Source organism: Magnolia sinica, chromosome 3 (genome assembly GCF_029962835.1).
Source record: "Magnolia sinica isolate HGM2019 chromosome 3, MsV1, whole genome shotgun sequence".
Classification (NCBI taxonomy): domain Eukaryota; kingdom Viridiplantae; phylum Streptophyta; class Magnoliopsida; order Magnoliales; family Magnoliaceae; genus Magnolia; species Magnolia sinica.
In genome coordinates, this window is record NC_080575.1 from 70,977,890 (window position 1) to 70,993,384 (window position 15,495).

Consider the following 15,495-nt stretch of genomic DNA (forward strand, 5'->3'; position numbering starts at 1 on the left):
ATGCCATGTGTCAAAAACTCGATAGATCATCCACCCTTACTTTTGCTTCATGTGATCATCCACGTATATGCTGTTGGGAATTGACCTTCCTTTAGCCACAATTCTACAGCTCCAGTGTGGAGTGCTTAGGGACATGGGCATGATAGTGGATCGAGTAACTAATGGATCGAGTAACTGAGGCAAGGGCCATGACACTGACCGTGGTGGCCGTGGTAGTAGTAGCCAATGTTTAAAATATCGTTATTGCATAATGTATCGCACCCTTTGGATACTGATACATATCGGTTATCGCATGGGATATATCAATTGTATCATGTAATATATCGCTGTTGTTGGGAAACATGGGAACATTGGGAAATTGGTAAAATTTTTTAATGAAACTTTAGGGATTGTTGAAAAAGACATCAATACACACTTAGAAATCAAAACATTATAATAATAAAAAAAGTGCACATAATAGGGGTTTCCTTTATATCGGGTCCTAATATATGCGCTTTCCAACTGAACTGATGCAAGTATATTCAAAGTCTATTCATATAATTTATAAATGTAAGAAGACATGTATGGAAACACAAGCAATACATTCAAAAGCAAAAGAAGAATCATTAGATCAGGTTACATGTTTAATTTTGTGTTTGGATACAAAGATTGCAATTGATTTGCGAGAAATTGAGAAATTTCGATTTTTCTCAATTTCCCGCGACTTGACCCATCTCCCCTAAATCTCAAAATCGAAGTTCCAAATCCATGATTTTTCATGGAAAACATGAAGAATCATAGATTTGTAAACATTTGACATTGGTTTAACGTGATTTCTAGCAAAAACATCTATCAAAAATAAAAAATGCTCACTGGATCGAATAGGTGGGATATATCGGCACTGCCTGTGTGTTTCGTATTGCAAGGGTGGGATACAAGATATATCGTGGGATATATCGGTTGATATCATCGATATTTAAAACATTGGTAGTGGCCATGGTGGACGAGGACGAGGACGTGAGAGACCTTGCTTCTGTACATATTGTAGGGGCACAAATCACCCTATTCATATATGCTATGAACTTGTTCACCGTCCATCTTGGGACGATGTGTCTGTGTCTAGTGCTGCTTCCACTAGGTTCGAGAAGAGTTCACAGCCGACTGCAGTGGAGAAGCCTTCCTCGGGTGATTTTGTTCTTGTTTTGCAAAGCCTATGATGCATTGATGAGGTTTCATGTTCGTGATGTTCCTAACACTACCAGAGCCATTGTAGCCTAGTTAGGTACTGTTCTCAATGTGTCCTCTTCTCCATCTCCCTAGGTTATTGACTTTAGAGCCATCTCTCATATGACTGGTAAGCCTTAGCTCCCATCTTCCTTCTAGCCAGTCACACTTTGTCACTATTGTTAATGAAAATCAAACTCCTATATCTGGAACTGGTTCTATCAAGCTTTCTCCATTCTTGCATTTGTCATTAGTTATGCATATTCCCAGCATTCTACTTAATCTTATTATTTGTCAGTTCCCTTATGAAATCCTTAAATTGCTCAGTAACCTTCTTTCCTTCTCACTGTGTGTTTCAAGATCTCCAGATGAAGCGAATGATTGTAGGGGTCCGTGAACGTGAAGGCATTTATTTCTTGGATAATTCACTTGCAATAACATCTAATGCCTTGTCCTTAAGGAGTTAGTGCCTAAATGGCATTGCTTGCCACTTGGGCCACCCATCTTGTCTAGGTTAAAACTTTTGTTTCCTTCAATTGTTATATCTAACCCGTTATGTTGTGTAACTTGTAAGTTCTCCAAACATCATCATACTGTCTTTCCTTTTAGTTCATCTGAGAGGAAACCCCATATCCTTCGAGTTAGTCCACTTGGATGTTTAGGGTCTTGCTCTTATTATCTCTCTTTTTTGGATACAAATATTTTGTTACTTTTATTGATGATTGCACCCGAATGACATGGGTTTATCTTCTAAAATCTAAACATGAAGTGTTTGATATGTTTAACGCATTTCATAATGAAGTGGTTACCCAATTTTAATGCCCCATCAAAATTCCGCACTTTGATAGTGGGGGTGAGTATTTGTCATATGCCTTTCTATCCTTTTGGCAGGACCATGGGATTTTATCTCGTACTTAATTTCCACAAACCTGCAACAAAACGGTGTGGTTGAGCGAAAAATTGTCACCTTATTGAGGTCACCTGTGCCATTTTACTCGATATGAATCTTCCTAAACAATTTTGGGATGATGCCTCACAATGTATTCCATAATGATAACCTTTACGTTGCTGGTTGTAACGATTGTTACGGCCCCAGTAACGGCCGTTACAGTCTCTTTTTTATTAGGAAAAAAATTGAAAAACTATATCTGACCTTAACATCTTAAAAAAATCCGAAAAACCTATATTTGCCCCATAACAGACCATTCCGGGGCTATTATGACCTTTAAAGGGGGTGTAACAGGCTATTAACGACGATTACTAGTCATTTTTTCCATAACGGCTGTTACGACCTCGTAACATGTAACAATTGCCACTGTTACCTTTACGTAATGGCCTTTATGACACATTATGATGCCTTGCTTGCTTTTGTTGGAACATTGCTATTATTGGTGTTTTATATTTAGAAGGGACTTTTCTGTAAATACGGGTCTATTTCTAAATATATCATTTATAGCTTGTCATGGGGTAAGTAGTTGTTAAAACCCTACATATATAAAGGAATAAGAAAAAGGAGAGGGTAATGTTTTTTTTCCTCTCTCTCACACTTCTTTCTACAAGTTCTCTCACCCATGTCGTAGTCGTACCCATAGCTTCCTATAGACTCGAAGTAAAACATGGGTCTCGATCCGATATAATAGAACTAGGGACGCCGTAAAGTCTCACTATTTCCTTGATGTATAGCTTGGCGAGCTCCTCCATAGAGTAATTGGTACGGATGAGAATAAAGTGTGTTGACTTGGTCAGTTGATCAATGATTACCCAAATAGAATTGTGCTTCTTTTGTGTCTTGGGAAAACCAACTATAAAGTACATAGAGATACAATCCCACTTCCACTCAGGTACTTTCATAACCTGCAATAATCCTGATGGGTTCTGATGATCTGCCTTCACTTGCTGACAAACAAAACATCTCGACATATAATCGGCAATTTCTCTCTTCATACTTGGCTGCTAAAATGATCGTTTTACACTATGGTACATCTTTGTGCTTTCCCAGTGAATTGTAAACTTAGTTCGGTGTGCATCATTTAGAATCTCCTCTTTTAGATCTGGAATATTAGGCACACAGAGTCAACCTCGATACCGGATCCCTTTATCGTCCCCTATACTCCAATCTGAAGCCTTGTCATTCTGATACTTGGCTATCATTTTTAACAACCACTCATCATTCATCTAAGCTTCAATTACTTGCTCCCTAAGGGTCCACTTTACCATAATATTACACATACAAATCTTATTCTCTTGAAAATTCAATTGAATGTCCAACTCTCTAACAAAATTCAACATTTCCCATTCGTGCACTATTAAGCTAGCTACAATCCTTTGTTTATATTCTTTTCTACTCAAAGCATCAACAACTAGATTAGCTTTACCTAGATGATAGGACAATGAGAAATCGTAATTCTTAAGAAATTTCATCCATCTCCTCTGCCTCATGTTCAAGTCTTTTTAAGAGAATAGGTACCTTAAACTCTTGTGATTTATATAAAGCTCGAACTGTTCGCCATACAAGTAATGTTGCCAAATCTTCAATGCAAATACAATAACACCCAACTCTATATCATGGGTCAGATAGTTGCGCTTGTGGAGCTTAAGCTGCCTCGATGCATATGCGATCACCTTGCCCCCTTGCATTTATACACAACCTAGACCTTTAGTCAATGCATCGGTGTAAACTTCAAATACCAACCCATCCTTCGGAAGGGTTAGGACGGGAGTTGAAGTTAGGAGTTGCTTCAAGTTAGCAAAAGCTTCTTCACACTTTTCAATCCACTTGAAGGGTACTCCTTTTCGAGTTAAACTCGTTAGTGGTCCGACAATCTTTAAAAAATCTTTAATAAACCTTTTATAATATCTAGCGAGCCCGAGAAAGCTTCTAACTTCTAATACACGTGTGGGCTGCTCCCACTTCACCACAACTTTGATCTTCATAGGATCAACTGCACTACCTTTTTCTAAAACAATATGCCCAAGAAATTTAACACTCCTTTCAGAACTCACACTTAGAAAACTTAACATACAACTGGTTATCTTTTAAAATCTGCAACGTCGTCCTTAGATGTAGCTTATGCTCTTCACCAGTTTTCAAGTAAATCAGAATGTCATCAATGAATACGATGATAAAGTTATCCAGATAAGGTTGGAACAACCTATTCATTAGGTCCATAAACACTGCAAGTGCATTGGTCAATTCGAATGACATGACCAAGAATTCATAATGACCATAACGCGTTCTGAAAGCAGTTTTGTAGATATCCTCTTCCTTAAGACGCAGCTGGTGGTAACTTGATCTCAAATCGATCTTAGAAAAATACTGAGCTCCTTTTAATTGATCAAACAAATCATCTATACGTGGTAATGGGTACTTGTTTTTAATCGTCATCTGATTTAATCGGCGATAATTAATACACAAACATTGAGCGCTATCCTTCTTTACAAAAAGTACTGGCGCACCCCAAGGAAAGGTACTTGGTCGAATAAATCCTCGGGACCTCAATTCTTCTACTTGCTCCTTCAGCTCCTTCAATTCAACAGGTGCCATTTGATATGGGGACATAGATATTGGTGTAGACCTTGATAGGAGATCGAAACGAAAAACTACTTCCCGTCGAGGTGGTAATCCTTGTATATCTTGGAAAACTTTAGGATATTCTTGTGCAATTGGATTCAAATCCATTGTTCTTTCCTGTTTCTCATCACCAATCAACATCATGACACGCTCAATCTTCTCATACTTCTTCTTCCCTTGAATCATAAGTAGTTCTCTTCCTGGCACCGCGAAGGTAACTAACTGTCTTCACATAACAATCCAACGTCGCATGATTTCGAGTAAACCCATCCATTCCGAGAATAACATCGTACCCCGCCATGCTCATTTCTCCTAAATTAGCTAATATAGGAATATCACTTATCATAAGGGGAATAGATTCACACATTCTGTCCAAAATAACTAACTTGCTTATGGGGGATTCTACTGAAATTTGCTTATCAAGGACTTCTGACTTCAATCTTTACCGAGATACTAACGATGATGCAATAAAAGATAAAGTAGCCTCTAGAATAAAATAACAGTAAATCGAAGTATCATGCGTTTCGATCATACCTTCTACAACGTTATTATTTTCTTCTAGATTTTCCTTAGATGCGATGGAATAAACCCGTGCACGTGGTGGCTGTTGCTTAGTACGATGACTCCCTTGGCCTTGAGGGACTGATGGAAAGGGTCGATTCTGCTGATTCTGCTGTGGTCGGGGCAGTAGGGTACGTGAAACTTGTGATGTCTGACCTGTTTGTTGAGATGATGTTGGGAGTTGTAGTCGCGGTGGTATTTGTTGAAGAGGCATTATACCCATATCTCTCATCTTATTTCTGCACACCTAAGCCATGTGACCATACTTACCACAGTACGCACAATTTCCTGGAAAATATTGTTCTTGGGTTCTCGGTGTTGATGACCGAATTTTCATTTTGGGTTTCTTCTCTAGTGGCTAGTGTTGGGTACGTATCGGCCTATTTTTCTGTCCTGTTTCTTTTAACTGTACACGAGATTTGAGAAATTGCTCTGTATCTTGTTCTGCTCATAAGGCTTTATCGACTACTTCTGAATATTTCTTCACATCCATGCCACAAAATTTCATTATGATATTATGTCTTAACCCTTCTTTAAAGTTTTTGATCTTACAATCCTTATCTTTCATTATCTTTGGCACATAACTTGATAATTCAATGCTTCATACTGGGCTATCGCCATGGAACCGAAAATTCCGCCATCTTTTGGATGCGGTACGTTGATAATTCAACGAATTTTGCTTCATACCGGGCTATCGTCATGGAACCGAAAATTCCGCCATCTTTTGGATGCGGTACGCTTTAGAAAAATGTTTCTCACGGAACTTTCCTTGAAATTCATTCCAGGTCCACACGTGGTCAGTTAGAACCATTCTCTTTGCCGGTCTCCACCGTACATCGGCTTCACCCTGAAGAATAAAAGACGAGAGTCTAACCTTCTAATCATCAGGGCAGTTCATTATTTCTAGTATTTTCTCAATTTACTTTAACCAATCTTCTGCTATTGATGGGTCAGATGCACTCTTGAATAGTGGTGGTTGCAACTTCATAAACCTTTCAAGTAAATCTACATCATGAGGCTGATCAAACCTTAGTGGTAATGTGTTGCGGTAATGTTGGGATGTCTGGTTTAAGTTGGCTAACATGGCCCACTGAACGACGAACTTATCCTGTTGTTGTTTTAGCATTGCCACCATCTGCGCTACCAACCCAAAGGCAGTGTCCCACGGTTGAACATTTGGTCTTGCAAGGTTAGCTCGAATGGTGGTTGGGGATAATGGGAGTTGTGTGCTTGGTCCATCATCTGTCATATTAATTGGAGGAGGAGGTGGAGGAGCTTGCCTTACTTCATTGGCTTATTCTCGTCTTGCTCATCAGGAGCTGTTCTAGATTCTTCGGGAACATGAGGATTTGGTAAAGGAGTATCTAGTAGAGGTGCACTTGCGGAGGGTTTTAAGTTACGAATGCTACGCGTCTTCTTAGGGGCCATGACTCCTATAAGAGGGATTATTAATAATTCAGTGGACTTCATAGGTTATCTAACTCGTATTCAATATTATCGAAGTACCTCAGTGTTAATAATAATGAAAATTCTATAAGCCATTGATAGATCAAGTTAGTAGTGCTTTATTATGGACAGACCAACTCATTATCATTGGCTACTGTTCCAATTATTGGTTTACATGCTTAAAACTTCCAAATATAGCTTAAAATTTTTCTGGAGATTTCTACATTAATATATAACATTTTCACAAAATTTCAGCTCAATTAGGCAACCACAAAAATTTCACAAATTCCTGCAATTAGACTTATTCAGATCTCGCCAATTTCTAACCAGTATGCATTAATTCCCAGAATCAGTACAATATCTGTCAGATTCAAATTTTCTAGTTAATTTTTTTTCTAGACTTCTCTTGCTATGACCAGGCTTTTGAATCAGCTTGATCAGAGCTATATTTTCATAGTTACAATTTCTTAAAGTTAGGTGATTTCTGTTGTCCATTGCTGTCCAGCAGAAGATCACAACTTAAATTACTTTAAAATTTGTTCAAAGTCTAGATTCATGTCTCCAAGGAATGTAATCATATGAATGAGGTTAGTTTCCACTCTACCTATTTTTATTTTTTTAAAAAATAAATAAATTACATTTCTAAGTTTCTCATCATATATAAACACCATACAAGGAAGTCCTAAGTGTAGGTTTCTATTTCCAGGGACCTACACATTATGCACGCATGGGCTTCATAACCTATAGGTCACCTACGGTATTAACTCTCTGATACCAAATTGTCACACCCCAAAATCCAGGTATAGAGTGTGCACCCTCAGACCCGAGTTTCAGGTTGTAACTCGTACACAAGGTGTACTAACTTCATTTGTTAATTAGTTTAATCAGAGGTGAGAATTACATTCATTCTAATTTTTAAGTTCCACCCAATTTCATCGAATTCTAATCACGCATACATAACACTTAGGACCAATCAACCAAGCATATATAAATCTTCACGACCATTAGAATAACATAAATCTCAAACATTATTAATTTATTATAATATCCTACTATAAATATGTTTATTCTAGACTCACATTATCCCAATCAAATAAATCTAAACAAATTTCTTAAAATCCCATAATCAATTCCAGTATACATCATATGCCAATCAAACTATCATAACAAATAAATCAAATATTCAGGAGTGGTCTAATGCTGCCAATTCATCTTCAGACAAGTATGGCCACGTTTCACGTGGGTCATGTTCAGATGCGGTGGCTCCATCTGGTTCCTGCGCTACATTATCTGCTAATGGCTCATCTGTATGGTTTTTTCATCAATAAAAAGGTAAGCTAGCCAGGCTTAGTGAAATAACCCAGCATGGTTCATAATCATAGCAATTAAAATAATACAAAGCACTGAATACAACAATGTATGTACAATTGTATGGATGTAAATGGTGTATGAATGCATTAAATGAGATGATCCTCCATTTGCTTGGATTGGAGATCGTCAACCCGCATCCACTCGTTGGGTGGGCTTCCACCTTTCAGTAGTCTTGGGCATAGCCCGCATCTGGTAATGCTCTACCAGGATCGATATTTCTTCCAAGAAGGGTCCTCAGGATCGACAATGCAATGTGCAAATGTAATGAATGATGGATGATGTATAAATGCATCATTTTCATAATTGTCATAGTTACTTGTCTTCATTTGTGAATTTAACGTATAATTATCATAATTCATGCAGTTTTGCACAGTTTAGCATGTGATTTACCGTAGCATACATTCACAGTAGTTAAATTAATAATATCATAACAAAACACTCCAATCAGTACATCAATCAATCAAACCGTCACAAACAATTTATTTTAATTCCAATGAGTCATGATACACGTTAGGTTACTCACCTACGTTTGGTAGTGTAAAATCCACATGGTAATTAGGCTGGTTTGAATTCAGAAATCCTATCAATTATATTCACGACATTGTTATTCATCTGGTTATATTATAGTGGGGCCCACCTTTGATTAACATCCTAAGTGGCCAAGCCCTAAATGATTAAATACGTTCATTAAATTCAATTATCAAAATTTAGATTCACTCTTTTTATTTTATTTTTTTTATTTTTTTTAGTTCTTTTTAAGATTATGAAATTGAATGACAATGATTGATTGGAGTAGCCCACCGGATGATTGGATCATCTAGATTCTCGAGCTTTTGACATATTTTTCCTCTAAACATTGGATAAATGGTATGGATCTAACCATACATACACCGATGGCCCATCTCGACCTTCTACGCTAAGTTAGAGGTGTACACGAGTTGATTGAGTCGAGCTTGGCATAGCTCGACTCGGCTCGGCCACTAGTTGACCCTAGCTCGAACTTGACTTGGCTCGGTTGCAGAGCGTGACTGGCTAGCTCAGCTTAGTTCAGTTAGTAGTTAGGGCAAGTTCGAGCCGAGTTCGAACTAAGATCGAGCCTCTGCGACATTTTCTCAAACACATGGAGTGCATCTTCAATTTCTCACGGAATGTAAAACAACAGCATCGATTTATAGTTATTTCATCAAACACTTTGTAGGCAACATAAAAATCAAGATAGAAGGGTATTTTTTTCATATCCATACCTTCCTCGCCACCAGCAGATACTTCGTTGAACACTTGGTGAGCAACATCAATATCAAAATAACCGAGTCATCGAACACTTGCTGAGCAACATCAATATCAAAATAACCGAGTCATCGAACTGGTTCGATCCGAGTTCGATTCGAGTTGGGGTTTGATTTTAGTCGAGTCAAGCTCAGGCAAGCTTGAACTCGACTCAATTTTTATTTTTTATTTTTTTGAGTTCGAGCTCAAAAAATCGGCTTGACTCGGCTTGAGCTCAGTTTCGAACCGAGTCGAATTGAGCTTTTTTCGAGTCGAGTCGAGCGAGCTAACCGTGCTAACTTGGTTTGTGTACAACTCTACGCCAAGTGATACCAACACTTGCACAGAAATTTGAGCTTTCATTATTAAACACTTTCAGATATAACTAGTGTGGCCCATCCGATGGTCAGATTGATCTGGAAGTTAGGGCCTTTTTTATATTTTGGCCTTAAGGATCGTACTATCCGTACAAATCGAATCTAATTCGACTAAATGCACACCAATCAATCTTTGCGACAAGAAGTTCGCATAGAATTTTAAACTTCCATCATCTTTACATCGGATAACCCAAAGATCAATGCAATGAACGTGTGGCCGATCCACACCGTTCCTTGCATAAATCGAGTCAAATTACATTAAATGCACCAAAAAAAATAAAAATAAAAAATGAAAGAATGGACTATAAACTTACCGGATCTAAGCTCTCCAAAATGCTCTCTCTCTCTTTCTTAGTTGTTAGATGGTACATTTTTGTTAATATCTAAGTTGGAGTAGAACTTCTCTTACGATACACTCCTTAAAAAGAAAGGATCATGTGAGGGATTGATACTTGAGAGATACGAGGAAGGTTAGGAGTATATATAAGAGAGAAGGATTATGTATAGAGATAAGATAGAGATAAGATAAAGATAAGATAGAGATAAAAATATTTTATATATATATATATAAAATTTTCATGGGTGTTACATGATGATTACGAGACCAGTTAGACTCAAGCTATTAGCATTCTAAGCCGATTTATGCATTTGCCAAGATCACCCTATCTATAAGCTATTAGCATTTTAGACTTCTATTCCTTATGTCTATTTTATTCTATTCCTTATATGGGCACATGCACACTTCTTGTAGACATGAATAGTATTATCATTTTATCGTTTGTTCTGTTTGCTTTCACTATATGGAAGGAGTTCACTGTTTTATTTTCAGATTTTGAAACTTGAGAATTGAGAGTTAACTGTGCATTTTATTGGTTATTTTAGGGAAGGATACAGACAGCAATGGGTGGAAGTATAGTTTGTTGATCTTTTTCCTTATCCTGGCCTGGCTTCTTGTCATCACACAATGTTTCACGGGATCTGATGTGTTAAGGTGGAGGTCCTTCTATGCAACTCATGATCATGCATGGAAAGCTCATTACCGGGAGGTGTTTGATTATGGAATACGAGAGGTTTTGTGCTGTCTAGGGCGTGCAAAATACTTGTAGGCTTCTCTCTACATTCAATTGATTTAAGGACCCTTGCTGGGTAAACCCTCTTATACGTTCTTTCCCCCCTCCCCCTCTTCTTTTTTCCCTCTCTAGGAGTGTTTTGGAGGAAGATGAGGTCCATTCTGTGGCAAGACTATTGGGTGATCTTGTAGCTTATCGTGCTTCGGGCACCGGGCATTTGGAACTTTTGGCAGGTTTAGTTTCTTCCCTGAAACACAAGTTTGGTTTCTCTATTGAGTAACTTCTTGCTGTAAGTCTGTTTTGACTGTGAATGTGTTGCATTATACTGTGCTTTTTGGATCATTTGCACATCACCATTTGTAAGTTACTTTCTATAATAAAGGTACAGCGTACAATTACACAAAGCTTTTCCAGTATTTCTAAGCTATCTGATTTGTTATCATGTTAAATCCCTTTCTTGGCCTTGAGGTGGCCTATAAATGCAACCAACACTGACACAGACAAGACTTAACAAAGTATTGATTATTAGAAAAATATTTCCCACCTTGCTAGAGCTCTCTAGAATACTAATCCAACTACCCCTAAAACTTCTACAGACTTTAGTTGTCTAAACTACTTTTGTTTAGATAAAAACTCTTAATTTGCCCTTTTTGGAGCTGGGACTTATATAAAATTCTATAATAGCTCTGAACGACTCAAATGAGGGCTTATTGCTGCACATACTATCCTCCCAAAACTTATTCCTATCACCTAACCCAACCCTAATTCCCCCTTAACTCCCCTATTAGCCTTCTGAATTCAAGCTCCTCCAGCCTAGTTCACCCATTTCACCAACCATCCACCTTTTGGGGCACATTTCAAACCCAAGATCTCTGTCTCCATTATTCTCCTTTTCCTTCACTACTCATCAACACCACTTCCCAAGTTTTTTATTTTACGAACCACCATACAATGATGATGTAGGAAAGACCTTTGGATCATCAACCTGAGTCCACCAGTGGTCCTCACGCCTCGCCGATGAATGATCAGGCCAAGATCCAACATCTGATTGGACTTTGGGGTTGACTAGTCCAATCAGAAGCCATTATAGCTCCTTCATACAAACTATATGAGAGTTTTGGACTCTATATGTACAAAGTGTATGGATTTTGTATACCTTACAGCTGTATATGCATCTTTTTTGTTTTGTATAGAGACTTTGAGGAGTTTTGGACTTCTTCATTCAGTTTCCTTATTCTAATTCCTTCTATTACTAGTTTAGACAATTTAGGAATACACACACACACATACATATATATGTTATATACATATGTATGTATGTATTTATGTATACATACATGCATATGTGTGTGTGTGTGTGTGTTACACACACATGGAAAGCGAGGAGAACTACTAACCAATTCAAGGCCTGAAGAATACAACAAAAGGAGGACTAGACCACCAAGCAAAAAGAAGAAAAAAATCCATACCCTGGGTGTGGGATTAGAAGCCCACACCTTTGCTAGTGAAAGAACAGGAAAACTAAAAAAAAAGAAAAAGAAGAAGATAGAAGAAGAAGACCCAACCCCGGAATATGGAGAAATCCCACACCCTAGGCTAGGGAGAGAAGGGTAGCCTCACCCCAAAACTGGGGAGGACACTCAACCCAACTAGGGAAGAGTCAAAGAATACCAACTAACTTTGCGGAAGAGACTATCACTGGTAGCTTGCAAGGGGGCATTTGCAAGCTTTAGGATGAGGCTTTTGTGATGCCTTTTGATAAATTGGGCACGACACTCGAAGCAGGAGATAAAGAAAAAAGATCGCATTGGTGCATCTCACAAGAAGAAGAGATTGGAATAGATATTACAGGTAGAGCTTTGTCATCCTGGACTTCAATAGCCGCACATGAAATGTAAGCTGTAATTAACTTGGAGATGCCAAGATAAAGGATGTGCAGGCATTTGTCTCTTGACCTACACACTTTTGATATAATTCCCCATAAAGCTTCAGAAGAAGGGGGGAAGCACAGGAGACCCGTGTTTTGGGCATTAATATCTGCACAAGTTATGGTCCATCAGGGCCCATGCTACTGAAGGGTGCATCTCGGGGGAGTTGGGTGGTTATGCTAGAAAAGGATGTATGAAGGTCCCAAGCTGCAAAGACAAAGGCAGGGGCGTTAGGAATGATGTCTGGGCTTGGAATACACATAGCTCTAGCTCTCATATCCGAAGCGATATGCCTGAGAATGATCTCCTTTGGGAGGGATTTAGAATTAAAAATGTGGTTGTTTCTTTCCCTCCACACATGCCATGTAAGGGCCAAGAAAACAAAGCTTAGTTAAATGATTAGAAACTAGATCTATTGAATTTTGTACAAGACAATAAACAGATTGAGCGATAATGGAAGAATTGATAGAAGTAATGGACAACTTTGAATCGACCATTTTCCAAATCCAAAGGATGTAGTCACCATTGAAGAATAAATGCTCGATGGAATTAGAATTAGAAGGGCAACAGTAACAATTGGCATCAGTAATTATATTAAGTCTATGAAGCATGTCTTTAGTTTTAAGGCACCCAAGGAAGACCATCTATGCAGTGATGGACTGCCGAGGAATGAAGCCCTTATACTAGACAAGGTACATCCATAAGGGAGCAGGATCAGTATTATGACAAGCCTTGAGAACCGACACAAAAGTGATGGAGCCTTTGAGGCACATGGTCCAAACTATTTCATCATCAATCGGGATAATATCTCTGCATTTAATTTCTTTAAATATTGTAGCCAACGTGGTCATATCTGGATATGGAAATTGCCACTTAGTATCTTGAATGAAAGTACTGATAGGGATATTAGGAGTTAGGTTAGGAACCATACCAAAATCATGGACAGGTTGCATACTATAGTGGTAAAAATAGGTTAATATCCCCTAACCATGGGTCTTTCCCGTCACTCCCCAAATTTGGCAATCGAAAAAGTCACTTCCTGGCTTTTGAGTTTGGTACGCGACAATGGATTTATTTATTTATTTCTGTAAAGAGGGACGAGTTGGTTTAAGATGTACAGTTACCAACTCAGTTATATCATCCATAATATTACAAGCCATCCAAGCAAGGCATGGCAAAATGTCCAAAATATAATATATAAATCAAGTTGCATTAAAAGTTCATCCTATCTTATTATTGCATTCTCAAAAATTCCACAAAAATTCAACATCACCGCGGAAATGTAATTCTTAGTCCAATGCTTTTCTAGCCTCGTCGGTGACTCTTTCTTGAAAAAGCATGGAATGAGCTTTCAAGCTCAGTGGGTACATTTACCATATCAAATAACATTAGCAATTTGAATTAGAGTAAAGCGTGGTTATCCACATATATAAGCATGTTACTTAGAATGGAAGGTTAGATGGGATGAGATGCAATCATGAGTGCAATTGCATGGATGCATGTGGTGCACCTCTTGCCATGTTACTTAGAATAGAAGGTTAGATGGGATGAGATGCAATCATGAGTGCAATTGCATGGATGCATGTGGTGCACCTCTTGCCATGACCAACTCCTCTAGTACAATAAACAATAAGCATTATCCCAAGATAGCCTAAAGGAAGGAACGCATTTTACCGTTTCCCCCACACCGAGCTCGCCACACCCCTTCTTTGCTCCCAGTAATACATACACATGAAGCCAGAGGTCCCAATGGCCACTTGGGGGCTTCGAGTCTCATGCCGTAGGGCCTGTTGCTCCCTTAAGTATGTTTTGGGGCTTCTTTTCACAAAGAAGGTTACTCTCACATCCCCGAGGCGTCCATTATGGTTCCAAGTCTATATTGAATCACCACCAAAGTTCGGTTAAACCAACATGAGGGCTGTCAACGAACATCAAATCCATATCCATACAATCAACATGTCCCATCACCACATTGGGGGATGATGGGCCGGCCATAAATATCCATACAATCATTGGTTCCCATCACCACATCGTGTACAATGGGCTGCTTATAAATATCCATACAATCATTGGGTCCTGTGACCAACGTTCGAGTTTTCGGTATCGCTACAAGTTTCGCTAGCCGGAGATAAAGATATAATATCGTTATTGCCGATAATATCGCCGATAATCGGAAATGCCGAGAAAAATGGGGAAACATAGGGAAAACAGTGGATTTTTGTAGTGAAACTTTAGGACATGCCTAAATACACATATTTGCATATTTAGGAATTAAAAAAAAAATTACAAAAAGAATGCATTACATAACAAGTTTTCATCTAATGGGGCCAAAAAACATGCGCTACCGTAAGAAATCACTCCAATAGTTACCAAAATAAGTTTATATAATACAAATGTAGCTAGTATATAATAAATAAGACATAAAAGTAAATGAACTTAAAAAGTACACATTTCTTACCATCTTTCATCCTCACATGGAGTGACGAGGTGGCTTGTAGTCATCATCCGGATCCCCTTGCAGTCTGATAAAGTACTCTTACTCAACCCGTAGGCAATATTGTTCCTAGGTCATCCTTTGCTCGTACCACTGGAGGTACTCTCTTATGTATCTCTGATACTCGTCCTACCCGAATTGTACAAGTACGCATTGACGTGGGTGTTGTGTGACATACATTGACGACATTGACTGAGTAGGGTCTTGA

At 38.4% G+C, this 15,495-nt stretch overlaps 1 protein-coding gene across 6 annotated transcripts in view; it reads left to right on the forward strand.

The window, feature by feature from the left end:
* The window catches only part of LOC131240008 (uncharacterized), a 125,542-nt gene that overhangs the window by 14,695 nt on the left and 95,352 nt on the right, over positions 1-15,495 (forward strand). For 4 of the 6 annotated variants that reach the window (XM_058237994.1, XM_058237999.1, XM_058237993.1 and 1 more), the window contains exons 3-4: positions 10,678-10,897; positions 10,998-11,098. The exons of the other annotated variants lie outside the window; for them this stretch is intronic. In XM_058237994.1, coding sequence (XP_058093977.1) covers positions 10,678-10,897; positions 10,998-11,098 — 321 coding nt within the window. The remainder of the gene's footprint in view (positions 1-10,677; positions 10,898-10,997; positions 11,099-15,495) is intronic. 6 annotated transcript variants of the gene reach the window in all.